Below are 19,838 nucleotides of genomic sequence, written 5' to 3' on the forward strand. Positions count from 1 at the left end.
CTCTAAATGGTCTTTCCTAGGTCTAGTGGGTTTTTTGTTTTGTCGATGGAATTTCTTTGGCTTGTTGGTCAGGACTTGTCCTGCTATGTTTTTTTGGACAAGTGAGCGAGCAAGAAAATCGGATTTTCAAGAAGTGAAGAAAGTTTCAAAAAACTGTGTCCGTGTTCAAATTTGGAGATCGGAGAAAAGAGGGGGTAGTTATTGATAGCCGCACAGCGATAGCTGGGGCTATTATTGGCCTTCTCTTGGTTCTTTTATTTCGAATATGTTTCAACATCTTTTGAACTATTAATTGCTTTTATCTCTGACCGAATTTAATAAGATTGCTCGTAGAAGCTTTCAATTTAAATTAAATTACTTGTCCTTGTCACAACAATTGTTTTTACTTTTGACAAAAAGTTGTGAAAAACTGATGCAATTTTTCTGAATTTTTTTTTACAATTTTTTCATTTGATTTCAAAATTAATGATGTTTATGTGCTTCTCTTGGCTTGTTGAAAGTTGTGTGAAGAAATTATTTGTCTCAAATTATTAATAGCCGCCCTCATCTTCTCAGCCGGCTATTATAGCGCTCCTATTTTTTTTTTACTTCGTCGAATAAAAAAATGTTTCGCTTTACCTCATTTTGCCGCTTTTTCAACATTTTGCGTGATATCTTTTTGACTTCTCTAGGCTAGTTTCTCTCTTCTCTCATTCTGCTAAAAGTGATTTTGAACAGCAGTTGCTCAGCAAAGCAATTCAAATTGAACAGAGTCAGTAAAAAAATTGAAGTCAGTAGTAGAAACGGGATAAACCCATAAAGCCCAATTTTAGATGCCCGCTATTTGAACGTCGTTCCTATAAGTCTTAGTCACCATCTCTAATGCTTATTGGTATTGATAGTAGCCCCTGTAGCCGCTCTCTAAGAAACAGAAGTACGTTATGTTCAACTACGAAATGCCATCAAAGTAAATCGGACTTAAAAAATGTTTTTGTACAAAATTTTTTTTTTTTCAATATCTTCTATTCTTTCAATCCCAATCATGCTTATTGGAATCAACGGCGGCTATTTTCCGGCAATCTTTTGAACTATTAATTGCTTTTATCTCTGACCGAATTTAATAAGATTGCTCGTAGAAGCTTTCAATTTAAATTAAATTACTTGTCCTTGTCACAACAATTGTTTTTACTTTTGACAAAAAGTTGTGAAAAACTGATGCAATTTTTCTGAATTTTTTTTACAATTTTTTCATTTGATTTCAAAATTAATGATGTTTATGTGCTTCTCTTGGCTTGTTGAAAGTTGTGTGAAGAAATTATTTGTCTCAAATTATTTGTCTCAATTGCATGCAAGATTGTTTTTCCAAGATTTTTTATAACGTGCGGCTTTTTGAATAGCTTTTGTGGTAGTTTTTTCTATGGCAGTCTTCTCGCTGAAGATTTTTATGCATTTTTTAATTTAGAGCTCTTCATGTTTATGCTGCTAAAGGTGCCAGTGTAGCCCGGCAGGGCACTTTTCACTTTTAATAATTTTAACGTTTAATTTTTTTCTGCCTGGTGTTAGTTGTGTGAATGATTAAACCAAGGAATGGTAGGGAATCAGCATATTACAAATATTATTTTTGTGGATAATTTTTTTCGAGTACTTGGTAGAGGTTATTATTTTTTGATTTTCCTTTACTATTTGAAGTTCACTTTGGAATTTTTATGTTGGTTTTTCTGCCGGTAGTTCTTTAATGAACAGAAAGTTGCCGCTTTGAAGGTTTTTTGTGAAGTTTTGTGAGCAAATTACTTGTCTCGAATGCTCGAAAGATTATTGTCCGTTTTTTGTACTTCTACCAAAAATGTAAACGAATTTTTCATTTTTTTCACGTGCGACTCAAGTTTTTTTTTAAATTTAAGTATACTTTTGGGTTAAATGGCTTTTCTAAAGCATAATTAGGAGAAACTGAACTTTTGGGATCATTTTTGACTGTCTCAATTATATATTGGAGATTTATATGCAGTCGTGAACTCGCAGTTTGTGATTTCGCCGTTTGGAAGCTTTTTTTTACCAGGTTTTGTACCCTTTCATGTTTTTAGTGAGTGGGGATAGTTTGTTTTAATGCAAATTGTTTGCGTAATGATATTGGTGGCCTTGTCTTGTTATTAAAAGCAACTTTAATTTGTTTCAGTAGGATAATTTTTTGCCTAATTGTTTTTTTTCTGCTTTTCAGAATGTTTAATTTTTTAATGAGGGAGGGTGGTAGTTTTATTTTTACTAAAAACAATTTTGTGATGATAGCACCTATTTTCATAAAAGTAAATTACTCAATTCTGCTGTTTTTTGTAGTTTTTGGTTGCTCAGGTGTTTCGTCTTTTCCATTGAGTTTGGGTGTTGCGTGCGTGATCAATGATTAAGCCAGGACTTTTTTAATGTGTGTTGAGAAAAGTTATTGAGATTTTCAACTTCTTGATTCCATCCTCTTTCTCATTTTTTTAGATGTATCCTTTGTTATGTTTGCCATCATTTGATATGTTTTTGCTGCATGTCATTCGATCATTCCGGTCAATCTATTATAAACAATGCTTCAGCAGTCCGAACCCAACAAAATTCATATTGTGTTTTCCCGGATAATTTGTTTCCTCAGTTTGTTTTAAATTCATGGGTATCTTGAAGTTGATGGTTTTATCAGTTAATGGTTGGCTGTTATTTAAGTTACTTTTTCCTTCGAATCGATTTGACTTCAAATTGTGATGAGATCTCAACAATATATAGGCGAAAGACTCGTGAATCGATTCCAAGGAAAAAGTAACTTAAATAACAGCCAATCATGAACTGATAAAACCAATTACTTGAAGATACCAATGAATTTGAAACAAAACTAAGGAAACAATTTATCAGGGAATAGGCAAAATATGAATTTTTTCTGCAACTTTTCATAGGTTGCATTGTCTTCCAGAGTCCTTCGGCTATATCTTTTGGCGAGATCTTTTCACAAGTTTCACGATCTTTGAAGTCAAATTGAAGCGATGATTTTGGTCAACCCGAAACAGAGCGAAAAAGCGAATGGTTTTGCGGCGTGAATTTTGTTCGCCCTCATTTTGAAGTAGAGTAAGAAGAGGTTGTTTGAACAATATTTTGCTTTCTCGCTTGTGGTTTTTTTTCAGTTGCGGCAGTTTGACTTTGATTTTTCCTGTTTTCGATGTTTTGATAGATTTTTCTAATTGATTTTGCCGATTATGGCTTTGTTCTAAGTTTTTAGTAATTGAATTCACTTTGATTTGTAGGTAGAACTTGTCGTGTTCACGCAGTTGATCATTTTCGAAGTCAAATTTGTGTGGTGACTTTTTTCTAAGCTGTTTTTTTGTTCAGCAAAATCTCCATGTTGTCCCAAAGATTTTTTTATACCAAGGTTATAACTTTCAGGTTGTGTTTCGGGTAGGTTTTTGAAGTTCTTGTGTTATTAAAGGGACTTTACCGCAAATTTTTTTCCGGCTCCTAGGCTGTTTCAACATCTTTTGAACTATTAATTGCTTTTAATCTCTGACCGAATTTAATAAGATTGCTCGTAGAAGCTTTCAATTTAAATTAAATTACTTGTCCTTGTCACAACAATTGTTTTTACTTTTGACAAAAAGTTGTGAAAAACTGATGCAATTTTTCTGAATTTTTTTTACAATTTTTCCATTTGACTTCAAAATTAATGATGTTTATGTGCTTCTCTTGGCTTGTTGAAAGTTGTGTGAAGAAATTATTTGTCTCAAATTATTTGTCTCAATTGCATGCAAGATTGTTTTTCCAAGATTTTTTATAACGTGCGGCTTTTTGAATAGCTTTTGTGGTAGTTTTTTCTATGGCAGTCTTCTCGCTGAAGATTTTTATGCATTTTTTAATTTAGAGCTCTTCATGTTTTTGCTGCTAAAGGTGCCAGTGTAGCCCGGCAGGGCACTTTTCACTTTTAATAATTTTAACGTTTAATTTTTTTCTGCCTGGTGTTAGTTGTGTGAATGATTAAACCAAGGAATGGTAGGGAATCAGCATATTACAAATATTATTTTTGTGGATAATTTTTTTCGAGTACTTGGTAGAGGTTATTATTTTTTGATTTTCCTTTACTATTTGAAGTTCACTTTGGAATTTTTATGTTGGTTTTTCTGTCGGTAGTTCTTTAATGAACAGAAAGTTGCCGCTTTAAGGTATTTTGCCATTAGTTGTTTTGGTAAACAAATATGGACCTATTCTGCCCTCTTGCAACATTGTGGGCAAATTTTTCTAGTTGGATTTTTGACTATCTCAAAAATACTTGCAATTTTGCATGCAATCGGGAGCTATTTTGTGATTTCATCTTTTTAGACGCTTTTTTCAACCTTTTTTGTATTATTTTTTTTAGTGAGTGGAGTTGGTTTTTTAATACAAATTGATTTCGTTGGCGTTTTCGTTTTGTTAATTTCAACTGAAATTTGTTTTAGTAGAAGAAAATAAGCTAAATTTGAACAGTTTTTTTGCTCAAATTTTTTTTTTGAATTTTTTTGCCTAATTGTTCTTTTTTTCTGTTTTTCAGATTGGTGTTTTACTGTTTAATTAAGGCGGATGAATGCTTTATTAAGTGAAAACTATTTAGTGTTGATAGCACATATATTCATAAAAATGGTGGCATTTGGACTTTGATTTTACTGGGTTTTTTTCATTTTATAGGCCAGGATTTGTCCTGCTATGTTTTTTTGAGATCTGTTCGCACTGTTCACACAAATTTCAGAAGTGATTTTGGTCACGCTAAAACGAGATGTGGAGCGAAAAAAGCAAGTGGTTTTACGGCGTGAGTTTTGTCCGCTTAAAACGGAGTGATAAATTTTTCAAATGTACCTTGATATTCAATGCATTTGATTTTCAATACATTGATATTCAATGCATTTACCTTGATATTCAATTTTTTGGATCAAATTTTCTCTAAATGGTCTTTCCTAGGTCTAGTGGGTTTTTTGTTTTGTCGATGGAATTTCTTTGGCTTGTTGGTCAGGACTTGTCCTGCTATGTTTTTTTGGACAAGTGAGCGAGCAAGAAAATCGGATTTTCAAGAAGTGTAGAAAGTTTCAAAAAACTGTGTCCGTGTTCAAATTTGGAGATCGGAGAAAAGAGGGGGTAGTTATTGATAGCCGCACAGCGATAGCTGGGGCTATTATTGGCCTTCTCTTGTTTTTTTTTCTTCGTCGCAATTTTTGTTACGACCATATGACGTCACAACCACTTCAAATCTGCTTTTTGTTCATTCGTTCATGCAATTTCAACTGAAGTGCGTGTGTGACGTCATTTTTCGCTCTTAGTGGAGTGAGATTTTTTTGTTCATTCGCGTGATTAAATTTTTGGTCACACTTGACTTACCTCACTCTCAAAAATGACTTCCTCACTTTGAAATTGACTTTTTTACCTTAATTCAAAGAGATATGGTCAAATGGGTGTGTGTCACTCTAAATGAAGGATATTTGAGAGCAGCTGATAGAGGCAGCAACAACTTACACAGATTTTTAATAAAAATATAACATATCAGCCTTTAATGAAAAGACGAATTTTTTGGTCTGTCTTTTTTACTGTTTTTTTGAGACTGCAGATCTACGAAGCTGTTGCGGCTATTTTCTGGCAATCTGCCAGCTATGTTTTTGTTCATTCTTTTTAGAAGAAGAAGAGCGAGAAATGTTGGTGTGAAAAATTGTGTTCTGAGAGAACGATTTTTTTGTATTCACAAGCGGATTTTTCCAGCTGTTTTTTTATTCTTCGAAGTTTCTATGCGTAGACAATGTGTATCATTTTTAGGTTCTATTCACAGCCTTTTGAAGGTTTTGGTTTTTTAAAGAACCTTTAACGCAAAGTTGTTGTTTTTTCCAACTATTTTCCCGGTTATTTATACCCTTTTTGGCCAATTTTTGTGTTTGTTTTTACCTCAACTGAATTTAAGACGAACGCTCCTAGAAGGTTTATATTGAAAGTTAAATAAATGTTTTTTTTGCAACAAACTATTTTTGTGTTTGACTATTGCCAAAAAATGTAAAAAGTTGCAAATTTTCATTATCTTACAGATTTTTTCAGTTTATTTCTTAATTGTTTACTTTTTCCTAATTTTTCTTCTGTCATTCCAATCGAGATTGTTATTTTCTGTTCCTTTATTTTTACTACCATCAGAAGTTAGTTATATGAAAGACTGATTTTTGGCGGAGACGTCTACGAGTCGCTTCCGGATCTCTTCCGACTATGTTTTGATGAGCGAGCGAGCCAAGAAACCGGAATTTCAGGTAGTGACTGAAGTTTGAAGTTGTTTTCGGTGAACAATTTCGCAAAGCGGAGATGATAGAGTGGTTTTCTGTTGTTTATACTTCTTTGAATCCTAATGAAAATTGTATATCTGAAAAATACTTTCGCTGAGCGAGCCCGTTTTTTAATCACTTTTTCTGGTTCATGGCTTTTGTCCAAGCTTCTTCATGCAGTTTTTTTGTCCAAGCTTCATTCTGTTTCTACTTTTTTGAAAAGTTATTATAGACTAATTTAACCGTTTTCAGGTTGTATTGAAATGCGATCTGTTTGGGAGGTTGATTATAGTTGCCTGTTTCTTTGCGATCCAGAAGAAATTTTTGTTTTTTACGACAGATTTTTTTCTCTGCTTTGATTGCGATGTGCCAGAAGATACCGTTTTTTTGAAAGGCTAGTTTTTCGGCGAATATGAATTCAAGTCCTCTCCGGATTTCTGTCGGCTATTTTTATCGGCATTTTTGTTGGATTGTTTATAAAACAAAATGAAATGCGTGGGGAAAATTGTACGTCAAATTCCTGAAGAAAAGAAGAGTGAGAAGAGAGATTGGTGTCCTCTTCATATCAGTTTTAGAGAGACCGAAAAGTGTTTGTTCCAGTTATCTAAACCAGGGGTAGTCTTTTATGCCCCCAGGTTCACTTGCTACTTTTTTACATGGTAACGTGCTATGTAACAAAGTATAGATTTTAACTTGGAGGCATTAAAAATACTGGCGGTCCGAAAGAGATTAGATCCAAAATTTATGTCTGATTATGCATCAGTTTATGTTGTGTGATACTTTTCCAATGTTAATTATAGCTGCGAAGCTGTTAGCTGAGCGTAGCTATATTGCGGTGCTCTTGGTTTTTTACAATTCAAAGAATTTGAATTGTATTGGGGCGCTGTCTTTTTTTTTAAGATCTGTTCACACATTTTCATGATTTTTGAAGTCAAATTGGAGTAGTGATTTTGGTCACGCCGAAACAGGAAATGGAGCGAAAAAGCGAGTGGTTTTGCGGCGTGAAATTTTTTCGCTCTAATTTTAAAGTAGAGTGAGAAAACGGTGTTTGAACAAAAATTCGGTTTCTCGGTAGTGGTTTTTTGTTCACATGCGGCAATTTCACTCTGATTTTTACTGTTTTTTCGAGTTCTTGGATCGGATTTTTTTCTAAATGGTTTTCCCAATCCATTCACAGCTCATTATAGGCCTAGTTTTTTGTTTGAATTAAATTTTCATTACTCGCTAGTGGTTTTTTTGTTCACATGCGGCGTTTTGACTTTGATTTTCTGTTTTTTTCTTATTTTTTCGATCTGATTTTTTTAAATTGGTTTTCTCAATTCACTCTTAGTCCATTCTAGGTCTAGTTTTTCTGTTTAGTCAATAAAAATTCTTTGAATTGTACGCCAGGACTTGTCCTGCTATGTTTTTTGTTTCGTCGTCTTACGCTCTTTTTTCGTTTTACATTTGTTCACACAGCAAAGCTGAAAAAGTCAAATTTTCTGAATGACTTCCTCTCACTAACGGCATTTGCGCGCGTGACGTCATTTCTCACTCGCTTTAGCGAAAGTTTTTTGGTCATTTGCGTGATTAGATTTTGATCATACATGACTTACCTCACTCAATAAATTGACTTTTGCACTTTAAAACTTAAGTTTAATTTGAATTTGTTTAAGGTCAAAGGAACTCATATGTGCAGTAAAGGTCCCTAATAAGAGGCTTCTGTGGAATGAATTTTAACAACCTTTATTGATTTATCGCTGAATGTTTTTTAGCCTAGTTTTTTTGAGCGGCGTCGATTTTTTTTCAATTTAGATCTGTATCTGTTTCTATCTCTATTATATGGCACGCAGGTCTATTCTTTCGCAGCTATTCCGGCAATCTGCCGGCTATGTTTTTTTTATATTTCTTTCAAAATGAGTATTCTAGTTAGGGTGGTCACTTATGTGCTTCGAGTCGTTTCCGGATTTCTTCGACAGATTTTTGTTTTACCTTTCGATACTTTTTTACAATTCAAAGAATTTGAATTGTATTGGTGCGCTGTGTTTTTTTTTAAGATGTGTTCACACATTTTTCAATGACTTTGATCGTTCAAAACGGGATAAACAGGTAAAGCCCAGCGGGCCTTAAGTTTCTTTGGAGGCACAAAGTGGGCTTTAGTTGTCCTTCAAGTGCTTAGGGTGGTGCAGCTGCTGGGATGGCCTTAAGGTTAAAAGGTCATTTTTAGGAGTTTTTGGGCTCAAAATGGTGCAATTTTTCATGTTTTTGTGATTTTTTTTAGTTTCTTTGGTTGATTAGTCTTAGGTTGAAGTTTTTAAAAGTTGATTAAGGTCGTTCGCGACACAAAATTGCTTGTTATGACCATTTTATGAGCTATAAGTTTTGGTACTACAAACACAAACTCGCGAAAGGATACTAATTTTTGCAATTTTTTTCAAGTTTTTTGAAAATTTTCGTCATTTTTTGAGTTTTTTTAGCCCTAGGTGCCAAGAAACCTCCTCTAGAATTTGATAAAGGGTTTGATGATAGATTACTGCTTAGTTTTTAGTGGTAATGGAATGGTTTTCAACTTTTTGCCATCATGAATTTTAGCATTTTTTGACAAAGCTTGCAATTTTCATATTTTTTTGAGATTTATTGTCATTATTCAAGTTGTTTGAGTTCCAGGGGCCAGAAAACCTCATTGGCGGTTGGATGATAAGTTACTAAAAACTTTTTAGTTGCCATGGAATAGGTTTCAACTTTCGAATGTCACAAATTTTAGCAATTTTTTTTTTTACAAAATTCGCATTTTTTCAGGTTTTTGAAAATTTTCGTCATTTTTTCAGTTTTTCCAGCTTCAAAGACCAGGCAATCTCCTTTGAGGTTTGATAATAGGGTACTTCATAGTTTCTAGTAACAATGGAATGGTTTTTAACATTTTAGTGTCTCGAATTTTGGCATTTTTTTGTTAAAATCTGCAATTTTTTTAAGGTTTCCTAAAGTTTTTGTCAGTTTTTGATATTCGTCTATTCTTAAGTGCGAGAAAACCTATTCCACGTTCTGATAAGAAGTTACTGCTTGGTTTTTAGTTTCAATGGATTTGTTTTCAACAATTTAACCTTTCGACTTCTGGAAGTTTTTTGATAAAATTTGCAATTTTTTTCAAGTTTTTTCAAAAGATTTTTATTTTATTTATTTTTTCTTGTCTCAGTAGACAGGTAACCTCATCCAGTGGTTGTTAGTATGTTATTAAATAGTTATTAAATGCTAGGGTGCAATTGAATGAAGTTCAACATTTTAATCGAACGAATTTATTTTTTGAAGTTTGAATTTTTTTCTAGAAATTATTGCCTATCGATCTATGAGCCAATGAGTTTTTTTAAAGATTGGAATTGGGTTACTGGATAGCCTCTAGAGAAAGAAATGGTTCTGAAGATATTTATATCACGATTTTCAGCAACATTTTTTGATAATTTGCAATTGATTTCTTTTTTTCTTAAATTTTTTGGTCATTTTCGAGTTAATCATCGATCTTCAAGGGCCAATGAATGTTTTTCAGGTCTTGCAGATAAAATACTGGACCGATTTCAGAAACAAAAATTGATTTTGAACATATTTTTGAAATAGGTATTTTTAAAGGGAAAAAATTTTGCCTTAGGTTTGAAAGCTTCGAGTTTTAGCTATGAGTATATTTTGTTTAGTTTTGTTCTTTTAATTTCTCAATTTTTTGAGATGATTTTGTTGGTGTTCTAGCTGGAACTGTTCAATTGATCTGCTGGTCAGGTAGATTACGTCTGAGTTTTTCATTTAATTCTTTGAATTGTATTTCAGGACTTGTCCTGCTATGTTTTTTGTTTTTTAAGTCCCAAATTTCACCTTTGACTCCTGACTTACTTCACTCGCTGTTTCAATTGAACGGATTTTAATTTCTTTCACACTCTGATTTACACAATATAATGAATATGGTCAAGGTCAAAACAGCAAAACAAATGAAACGGGATGAGCTGATAAAGCCCGGTCATTATTAAGCCATAATGCATTAGATTATCGAAGTTCATCAGAGTGATTCCTAGCAGGCCTTAGTATTAAGTCTAAAAGCCTAAAGTGTAGAAGCTGAATTAAGTTTAATTTTGGAGTCTAACCGATACTGTGCGTCCGCATTGGAACCCTTTTTGACCCATAGATATAATTTCTTAGTTTTTATCTTCTTCTTTGTGTTTAATAGCCTTGACGTGATAGTGGCCGTTAATGAGGGCATCGTTGTTTTTTTCTAGTCCTAGAATTGGATTGTATTGTTGCTGTTTTTTTGTAAGATGTTTTAACACCTTTTTTGCATGGCTTTGAGCTTTCAAAACGGGATAAACAGGTAAAGCTCATCGGGCATCAAGTTTTATTAGAGGCACTTAGCCGCTTTTAGTAGTTCAAGTACTCAGAGTTGTGAAGCTTCTGGGAACGCCGTAATTCAAGGTTAAAAGGTCATTTTTGGGAGTTTTCGAGCCCAAAATGTTGCAGTTTTTCTCGTTTTTTTTGTCATTTTTCAAAATTTTTTTATGGAAAATAATTGAGGTTTGATAAATGTCTCTTGCATGACATTATTGCTTTCTATGGCTATTTTAAGAGCTCTATGTCTTGGTACTCCAATCATAAACACGCAAATTTATATTAATTTTTACAATTTTCAAGTTTATGAAAATTTTTGTCATTTCAGCCTTAGGTGTCAAAGAACCGCCTCTAGAGTTTGATAATAGGTTACTGCATAGTTTCTAGTTGTAATGGAATGGTTTTATCATTTTAAGACCACGAAGTTTAGCAACTTTTTTGATAAAACTTGCAATTTTTATCAAATTTTTTAGCGTTTTTTGTCATTATTTAAGTCTTTCCAGCCCCGGGAATCATCCTATAGGGCTTGATAATAGGTTACTGACAAAATTATTTGCCATAAAAATGCTTTCAACTTTTTAATATCACAAATTTTAGCAGTTTTTTGATAAAACTTACCTTTTTTAATTTTTTTTGTTAATTTTTGTCGTTTTTTAGGTTTCTCCAATCTCAAGGGCGAAGGAACCTCCTCTATGGCTGGATAATATGTTACTGCATAGCTTCTAGTGGCAATGAAATAGTTTTCTGTTTATTAATATCTCTGTTTTTTGTAAAGCTTGCAATTTTTTGATAATTTATCACCAGCGAGTTTTTCCGGCACCATGGGCTTAAAAATCTCTAGGGTTTGATGAAATCCTACTGCATAGTTGCTAGAGGTAATGGATTGGTTATCCGCTTTAATGACATGAGTATCAGCAATTTTTTGATGAAATTTAAATTTTTTTCAATATGCTGAAAATTATTGTTCCAAATTTACCAATCTTTGAGCCAGTGAAACTATTTAAGGTGCAATTTATGGATAATGGTTAGTCTGTGGATACAATGAAATTGTTCTTAAGGCTTTAATATCACGAATTTTTGCAAGATTTTGTAATTGTTTTCAAATTTTTGTGAAACTTTTTGTCATTTTGAGTTTAACGATATTTACTGGGCAACGAAACTTTTTTAAGTCTGGCAGTTGGTTTACACGACAGAACGCCAGAGCAAACATTTTTTTGTTCTGAACATTTTTTTGGGATTTTTAGAAACTTAGAGTTTTGCACTTCTCCGTTTTTTTTTTTTGAAGCATTTGTCATATTTCCCGAGTTTATCTACCTTTAGTGGATAATAAATCTTTAAGCGCTTTTGTCTGTTAATGAGTATTTTGATTTGTTTTTTATTTGGCATTCAAGGTAAAAAAGCTTCAAGAGTTTTAGCAATGATTTTTTTGTTTTGTTTCTTTGATTATTTTAATTTCTCAACTTTTGAGATTGTCTATTTGGCTGGGATTAAAAAACATAGCATTAGTTCAGGTACATTAGCTGGTGAGGTACATTGGTTCTCAGTTTTTCATTTAATTCTTTGGATTGTCTTTCAAGACTTGTCCTGCAATGTTTTTTAATTCATCGTCTCGATTGATGATTCTTGCGACCATTGACTTTTTCAATTTCAATGACTTCTATTGCTTTGCAGTTAAAATTTGTGTTCGTGACGTCATTTTTTCTGCTTTTAGGTCAATTGCGTGTCTTACCTCACTCAAAAAATTGACTTCGGAACTCATTTAATGAACTTTTTTGAACATTTTATGAACATTTACTTGTTAAGGATCAGTAGTGTGCATCTAAGTAGTGCCAAACGTATATGACCTAATTCTTGAGTATTAGAGTCTTGGGTTTTTGATTTCGAATATTAATTTTGAAAAAGCTCTATTAGGATTTTTGCCTTATAGAGCGTACGTGTCTCTTAAAAGTGACAGTCCGAATCTAACCCAAAAAGTCTAGTTGTCTATTAAAGGACTGTTGGTTAATTTGTCTATCTTATTTCTTTAGTTGTTTCAATTTCATGGAAGGCCACAAGCGTCTATCGCGGGTATTTTCCGGCCATCTGCCGGCTATGTTTGAATCCCGATGTATGTCAAGCGGGGCAACAGTGGCTGTTTTCCGGCCCTTTGCCGGCTCTGCTTCAAGTTTTTGCCATTCACATACATTTTCATTTCGGGGACTTCATTTACCGGTTTCCTAGAGATGATCATCACCTCCGTCTTATCGTTTAGCACCCTGGCATGCTTCTAGCTAACGTTTCGATCGTTTGCACTTTGACTTTGCAAGTCCTCTTCGGAAGTCGCTATGAGAGTAGTGTCATCGCCGTAACGCAGGTTATTGATAACGTGGCCTCGGGCTGATAGGCTGAACGGAGGCTGGATAATATCTCACTGTAATGAGAATCGGTCCGTCAGTGTTACGCGCCCTTGCCTCACTTTTTGCATCTTTTTGAATTGGAAGATGCTCTGATAATGTGACATCCACTCGAATTGCTTCATTTTCGTAGTGTAGTGCATTTTCTGTATCAAAAACGTATAGCATATAAAAGATCATTTAATATTTACTTTAGATAAAGAGAGACCAAGCAGTCGACCTCGGTCATCGCTGGACATGCCAGTGGGCATTAAAGTGTCAAGTCAGCATGCAACGGAGGATTCAGAGGTTAACAATCCGAGTGGTAGTTCGCCCAGCAGTAATCTCGCTCCTACTACATCATCCACGCCTAGCCCTCTTTCGGGACACAGTAGCAATTTCCTTCACCCGGAATACGAGCCAATGCTCCACATACCTCCGTATAAAGCTGAGGCTAATCGTCGAGGCTCAGAGGGTGCAAATAGAAAGCAAAGCTCACATATGGCAGATGGGGAAGGGAATGTCGTCACGAATGAATTGAATGCAGAGGATGATTCGTTTCCAAATTCTCCCGGAAAAAGTGTTGACAAAGTGAAACGAAGAAAGTCTTTCACCAATTTGCTTCCTCAGACTCTTGCCTGTAAGTTTGTTCAAGAATATTTAATTGAAAAATTTCCTGTCTTTTCCTTAAACTAGCGTTATACATCTACGCTGACACAAATAAACTTCAGAGAAGTAAATATGCCCCGTTGATTTTTGATGAGTTCGTTTTCTTTCATACTCACCGACGTAAAACTTTAGCATTAGTACAATCGTGGAACAACCTGCTAGAGAATAACATCTATAACTGATATTAGCATAATCTGTAGCCCGCTACTATTATTGCACGAGCTAGTTAAGAAGAAAAAATATCAAAGTTACAGCGATCTGTTAACGAAAAGCAACTAATTTTTTTAAGAATCTGAAAATGAAAAATTGGCTCGAGAAAATGGTAGAAATAGGAAAAACTTAGGATTTCAACGTTTTGTGCAAACTTAGGAGTACATCTTTTGTGCAAAAAATTGCGCGATGAAAATGTAAGAGCGACAGTTTTAACAACACGGAGCTTAGCAAAAGGCTTTTTTGGATTAAACCAACGCCATCTTTATTTTGTTTCTCAGGATTTCTCTTGGAAATTTTCCCACTCTATATAATGGGATTGCAAATAATCTGAATAAGATCAATTGTTTTACGGGAAGAGGAGTTCAAAAATTAAAAACCTCATTTCAAAAAAACATTTCGTTTTCTCTGAAATCTTGATTGAAACTTGAAAATTGATGTTTCCTTGTTAATAGCCGCAGAGCGATAGCTGGGGCTATTATTGGCCTTCTCTTGGTTTTTTTATTTCGTCGTCACGATTTTTGTTACGACCATATGACGTCACAGCCACTTTTTGTTCATTCGTTCATGCAATTTCAACTGAATTGCATGTGTGACGTCATTTTTCGCTTTTAGTGGAGCGAGTTTTTTTGTTCATGCGCGTGATTAAGTTTTTGGTCTCATTTGACTTACCTCACTCTCAAAAATGACTTCCTCAATTTGAAATTGACTTTTATTTAATTTAATTCAAAGAGATAAGGTCAAATGGGTGTGTGTCACTCTAAATGAAGGTTATTTGAGATCAGCTAATAGAGGCAGCAATAACTTATAACTTAATAACTTATAAAGTTTGGAAAAAAGTTGAAACTATATTTTTTTAAGATAAAACTGTTTTTTTTTTGAGAAAAAAATTTTCTGTCTATTTCTGTAATTTCTTTTTTGAAAGTTAGTTTGCATCTAGTTGTATTTAGTTTTAGTAATATAGGAATACGTTAAAACAGACGTTCAAAATTTGTGTAAAACGTATTTGCAGACCATCAAAATTTTTGTAAGTTTTTATAACCTCCATTTTGAATTAAATTTAAATGAAAATTAAATATCAAAAATATAACCAAAAGTGATCAGTGAATTACGCATATATTAAAATTATGTTTTCATTAAAACTTGAAAACTGAAAATTTACTGCTCTATTTTTAATTGTTTTGCTCGTTGTATTTAGGTTTGAAGTTTTTCAATGTGGAGGGATTTAACTTTTAATTGTTCTCAGACGAAGTTTGAGGCGATTATTGTTAACGTGTCCGTCTTTTTAATGCAAAATTTTTGCTTCATCGTTTTTGATTTTTTGTTCTAAAACATTTTTTCACTCTTCACTTTATCACGCTTCAGTTCATTTTTGATATCTCAATTGCTCTCGTTCTGAATTTCAGTTCGTTGCTATTGTAAAAGCAATTCTGAGTGGCTAACAATCAAAGCCGTTGTAGCTTAGGCGTTAAGATGTCCGACTGCTGTCCTGGAGGTTGCTGGTTCGAACTCCAATGAGGTAGGAGTTTTTGTACCATTAAAAAATTATAAGCCACCCCCCCCCCCCCCACCCTCCTAAATTAAATTGGCGCCGCCTTTCGTTCGAGAGCAATTCATCCGACGTTTGTTCCCTTTTTCTGTTCAAATATTTTCCGAAATATTATATTCAGCAATCATTAGAAGCAGACGTTCAACTTTTTGCTAAACAAAAGAAGAAACTCATCTGACTTGGGTGTTAAATTTGAAAATTGTTTTCTTGAAAATTTTCCATTCTGAATTAAATGATTTTATGTCTGCTACTTTAATCAGCTTTTAAGCTGTTCTCTGTCAATTCGTCAGGAGTTTAAGTTGATTGGATCGATAATGTGAGAACGCTTGTAAGAAAGAGGAAATCAGAAACTAATTATCCGATTTCGTTAAGTTTGCCTATTTTATTGGTTGCAAAGCAATTTGAAGCAACAATGGTGGAACTAAATTAGGGCCCTTGAAGTGAAGTGAAACCAAGGAATGAAGTGTAAATAAACAGCAAAACAGAAACATTCTTCATCTTCAATTGATTTTTCGGAAGTTTGGCATTAATTTTGAAATGGTGCTGCTTCAGCGTACTAAGATCCTCAAGGTTCTTCTTAGAAAAAAATGAATGGGCTGTTTAGTTAATGTTTTTAATCTTTCGCGCCTTTTTGAAGAGGTAACATTATTTAAATGCCAAGTTTGACTAGTTGGTGCTTATTGACAGAACAGCGTTCGCAATGAAAATGGCAAAACAATTTTAGGATAATATAAAAATAACTTCTCGTGTAACAAACATTTTCAACAACCCTGAGAGGCGTGATAGAACAATCTGTGCTATGCACAGACTCATACGAGCATTCTTGTTGATAATTAATAGTCGCCGTCAGCCTCTCAACGGCTATTATTTAGGCGCTCTTATTTTTTACGACTCGAAGAGGAGTATTGGTTTTCTTAAGGTTTTTTTAACCGGAAGTATTAATTCAGACGGTATTTTGACCTAAAAGCGAAAATAGTAAAATTGCTGTGTGAACTAACATTTTATGAGCGAGAGGAGAGGTGAATGACTTTTTGACTTTGAAAAGAGTTTTTGAGAGATTGGCGCAAATAGATGACAGTTTTTAGCCGTGTTTTCGTCCATTTGGCACAATTGTTTTGCAATTTTTTATGAGTATACAACCATCTGAAATCGATTCCACAATGTTTCTGAGAGCTTAATAATGCATTTCAAGTGCAAAATTGGCCCATATTTTTTCTGTCATTTTTTGATTTTATCACGAATTTCCTCATTTTTGGCTCTTTGAGAGGACTTTTAAAACCAAGTTAGTAAATATGTCAGTCTTTTTGATAACTCCTAAATTGGATGTCTCGTTTTGACGTGAGGTGTCTTTATTTTATAAAATTGTACTCATACTAATCCGATTTTGGCGGTTTTTGTCGAAGTTCTCTAAGTTTTGTATTTGGTACTTTGACTTCATTTACCATTAAAAGTCTTTTGGTACACCATCGGTGTTCTTGGTTTCGTTTTGTTGCTGCTAATTGAATTAGTTTTGGCGATAACTCTTTAAAATTATGTGAAAGTTTTTACATATTGAACCTTTTGTTTTTTAAAATTGATTTACTGTTTCCCAATTGAGCTGTTTTCACCTCTTACTGAGACAGGAAAATGGCTGCCTAATGCGTTCAGGGAATGACTTTTCGACTGTTTTCGTTTTTCTGGATCCGATTTTCTAATTTGTTTTCCTAATCCAATCATTGTCCATTCTATGTCTAGTTTTATTTATTCAACAAAAATTATTTAAATTATTTGAACTGTATGTCAGGACTTGTCCTGCAATATTTTTTAGGGCGCTTTACCTTTTGATCACGTTTTTCGTTTTACATAAGTCACAATTTTCACGCTTGAGTTCTGACTTACCTCACTCTGTTTGAACTGAATGGATTATAAATTCTTTCTGGCATTCAATTACGCAATGTGGTGAATACTGTCAAGGTCAAAAGATCAAAATCAAAAGAGACAGGATAAACCGATAAAGCCCTGTCATTAAGTCATTGAGAATTAGGTTATCAAAGTTCATTAGAGTGTTTGCTAGCTGACATTGGTATTAAGCTTATTAGCTTTTAGTTAAGAAGCTGAGTTAAGTGTAGTTTTAGAATCCAACTGAAACTGCACGCGAAATTAGATCAGTTTTTGACATTAAAAAAAAACAAAAAAAATTCGTTCAACTTTTCTTTTTGTCTTTTTCTGTTTCAATCCCGATATGCATCGAGCGCGTCAACGGCGGTTATTTTCAGGCAATCTGTTGGTTATGTTCTTTAAATTTCTTTATGCTCAGATTAGTGCCTGATGAAAATGCTCCGTGCATATTTATGGAACAGGAAGATTTTTGTCGGGAGACTGGTGATTAAAATGATGAAGCAATGACAGTATAATATAGCCTGCACTAAAATTCGTAAAAACAAGAAAGCTTTTTGGTTTAGCCTTAAATTTGGAGTGAAATTAAATAAAGTTATTGAAGGCTTTAACTTTATGGCTTGCTATTTTGATATCAATCTTGTTCAGTCTAGGTGGCTAATTCGCCATTGCGTATTTGCCAGTTAGTTCAAATCGGATAAGCCTAGGCTGGCTTCATATCCTTTTTAAGTTTTATTAGTTGGGGTGAGAGATAGGGAGATAGCGTGTAGAGTAGTGAGCTAGAGGAAGAAAGGTGTAATTGACAGTGACACCTAGAGAGAAAGAGAGAGTTTAAACTTGGGAGCCCCCAAGAGAAATTAAAACAATATTCCTTTAATAAATAAATCATCAAATAACTTGTCTACGCTTGCGCTTAAGTGAACTTTCTCTAGCTGTTTTATTGGGGAACATAATCCACGAATGCCTTAAAGTGAATGAATTAGTTATAGGGAATGTTGTATTTGTAAACAGTTAGGAAGAATTTGTTCAGCACGTTTGATAAACTTCGCGCCTTGTGGGCTAAATTTGGCATCGCCCTGTGACAATATACTTTACTGAGCCTTATTACAGGAGCTGGCTAATATGTTTATTGTCCAGTTAAACGACTGTTTTCCAATTATTGCATCTGTAAATAATTTCGCATAGTCTAGTTCTGGCCGATTTCTCATTATCCGCAAAACTGACAAAAGTTTATTTAGAGATTGTTAATTCTAGTCCCCAGATTGCGCTCTTGTCAAAACCGGAGCTAATCTTGGCTTATCTCGACTGTTTGATATGGCATTGGAAGTTATTGAAGCGAATCATTTGATCCTCGGTTGTATCTAATTCTTCCTTCCTATTTGACGGCTCGAAATTTTCCCTCTCCAGTCACTAATTTACCGATTCAAAATAGTTAAACGTTGTTGAGCCAAGTTACCAAAATTTTATTCATTCCGCTGCATCCTCTTTTGAGTACTTAACGGTTTCAAAAACTATCTGGCGTTCGACTGCCAAATTTTTGTCGAAAACTTTAGCAAAATCTTGTATTACTTACTGCAAAATAAATTTCGCGTATTTTACTGTTCCTAATAAGTTTATAGCAGAACGATATGCTCAAATGGTTTTTTGTTCAGTCAACTATCCTGAGTAATTTTTGACCTATTTTAGATGTTTTTGACCAATTATTAATAGCCGCAAAGCGATTGCTGGAGATATTATTGGCCTTCTCTTGTTTTTTTTTTACAGAATTGAATTTTATTGAGGAGCTGTTGTTTTTAAGAATCGAAGAGGAGTATTGGTGGACCGTCTTTTTATCAATTTTTAGTTTAGGTCAAACAGCTGAACTAACTCAAGAGCAGAGAGAAGAGAGTGGTTTTCTGGCCAATTTGCATTTTTGAGAGAGAGTGAAAAAAGTTGGTGTAAAAAAATTTCTCTAAGCAAGCAAAATTTTTTGATCATATGCGGCTTTTTCGAAGCAGTTGTTTAATTGCTCTCCAACGAAATAATTATAATAGTCCTGGTGGTCTTCTTTTATGCCATTTTTTGCTTGACCGATTTTTTGTATGACCCATTTGACTTTTCGTTCTCAAAAATGGGATAAACAGGTAGCAACCAGTGGGCAAAAAGTTCTGTTAGAGCCTTTCAGCTCACTATTCTCCAAGTATGCGATTTACAGAAACTGTTTTGGAGACTTATGGTGTGAAGGGCGGTTCTTAGAGTTTGACCCCACCCCCACATCAGCCCCCTCACTTAGCCCCCCCCCCAAGCAAAAAATCCCACACCTGCACATCGTACAGGCCGTAAATGTCCCGTGTGCAGCCAAATAGCCCCTCCCCCTGTTGCCCTTCCCCCGCCCCCAAGAGAACTGCTCGCCGGTCGTGTGAGAGCAATTCGGCCGAGCTTCGTCGGTTATGTTTAACTGGTTTTAATTTTTATTTTTTCTGGTAAAGTGGTTTTTATAAAGCATAACAATTAATTGTACCTTTGGGAGCTTTCTTGACTATCTCAAGCATATATTAGATTTCTATATGCAGTCTTGAGCTATTT

General features: G+C 34.2%; 1 protein-coding gene across 1 annotated transcript in view; it reads left to right on the forward strand.

Moving 5' to 3' along the window:
• Positions 1-19,838, forward strand: part of LOC142338076 (uncharacterized) — a 200,544-nt gene that overhangs the window by 41,020 nt on the left and 139,686 nt on the right. The window contains exon 8 of the mRNA XM_075387709.1: positions 13,188-13,610. Coding sequence (XP_075243824.1) covers positions 13,188-13,610 — 423 coding nt within the window. The remainder of the gene's footprint in view (positions 1-13,187; positions 13,611-19,838) is intronic.

The sequence above is a fragment of the Convolutriloba macropyga genome, chromosome 4 (assembly GCF_964194025.1).
Source record: "Convolutriloba macropyga chromosome 4, txConMacr16.3, whole genome shotgun sequence".
NCBI lineage: Eukaryota > Metazoa > Xenacoelomorpha > Acoela > Convolutidae > Convolutriloba > Convolutriloba macropyga.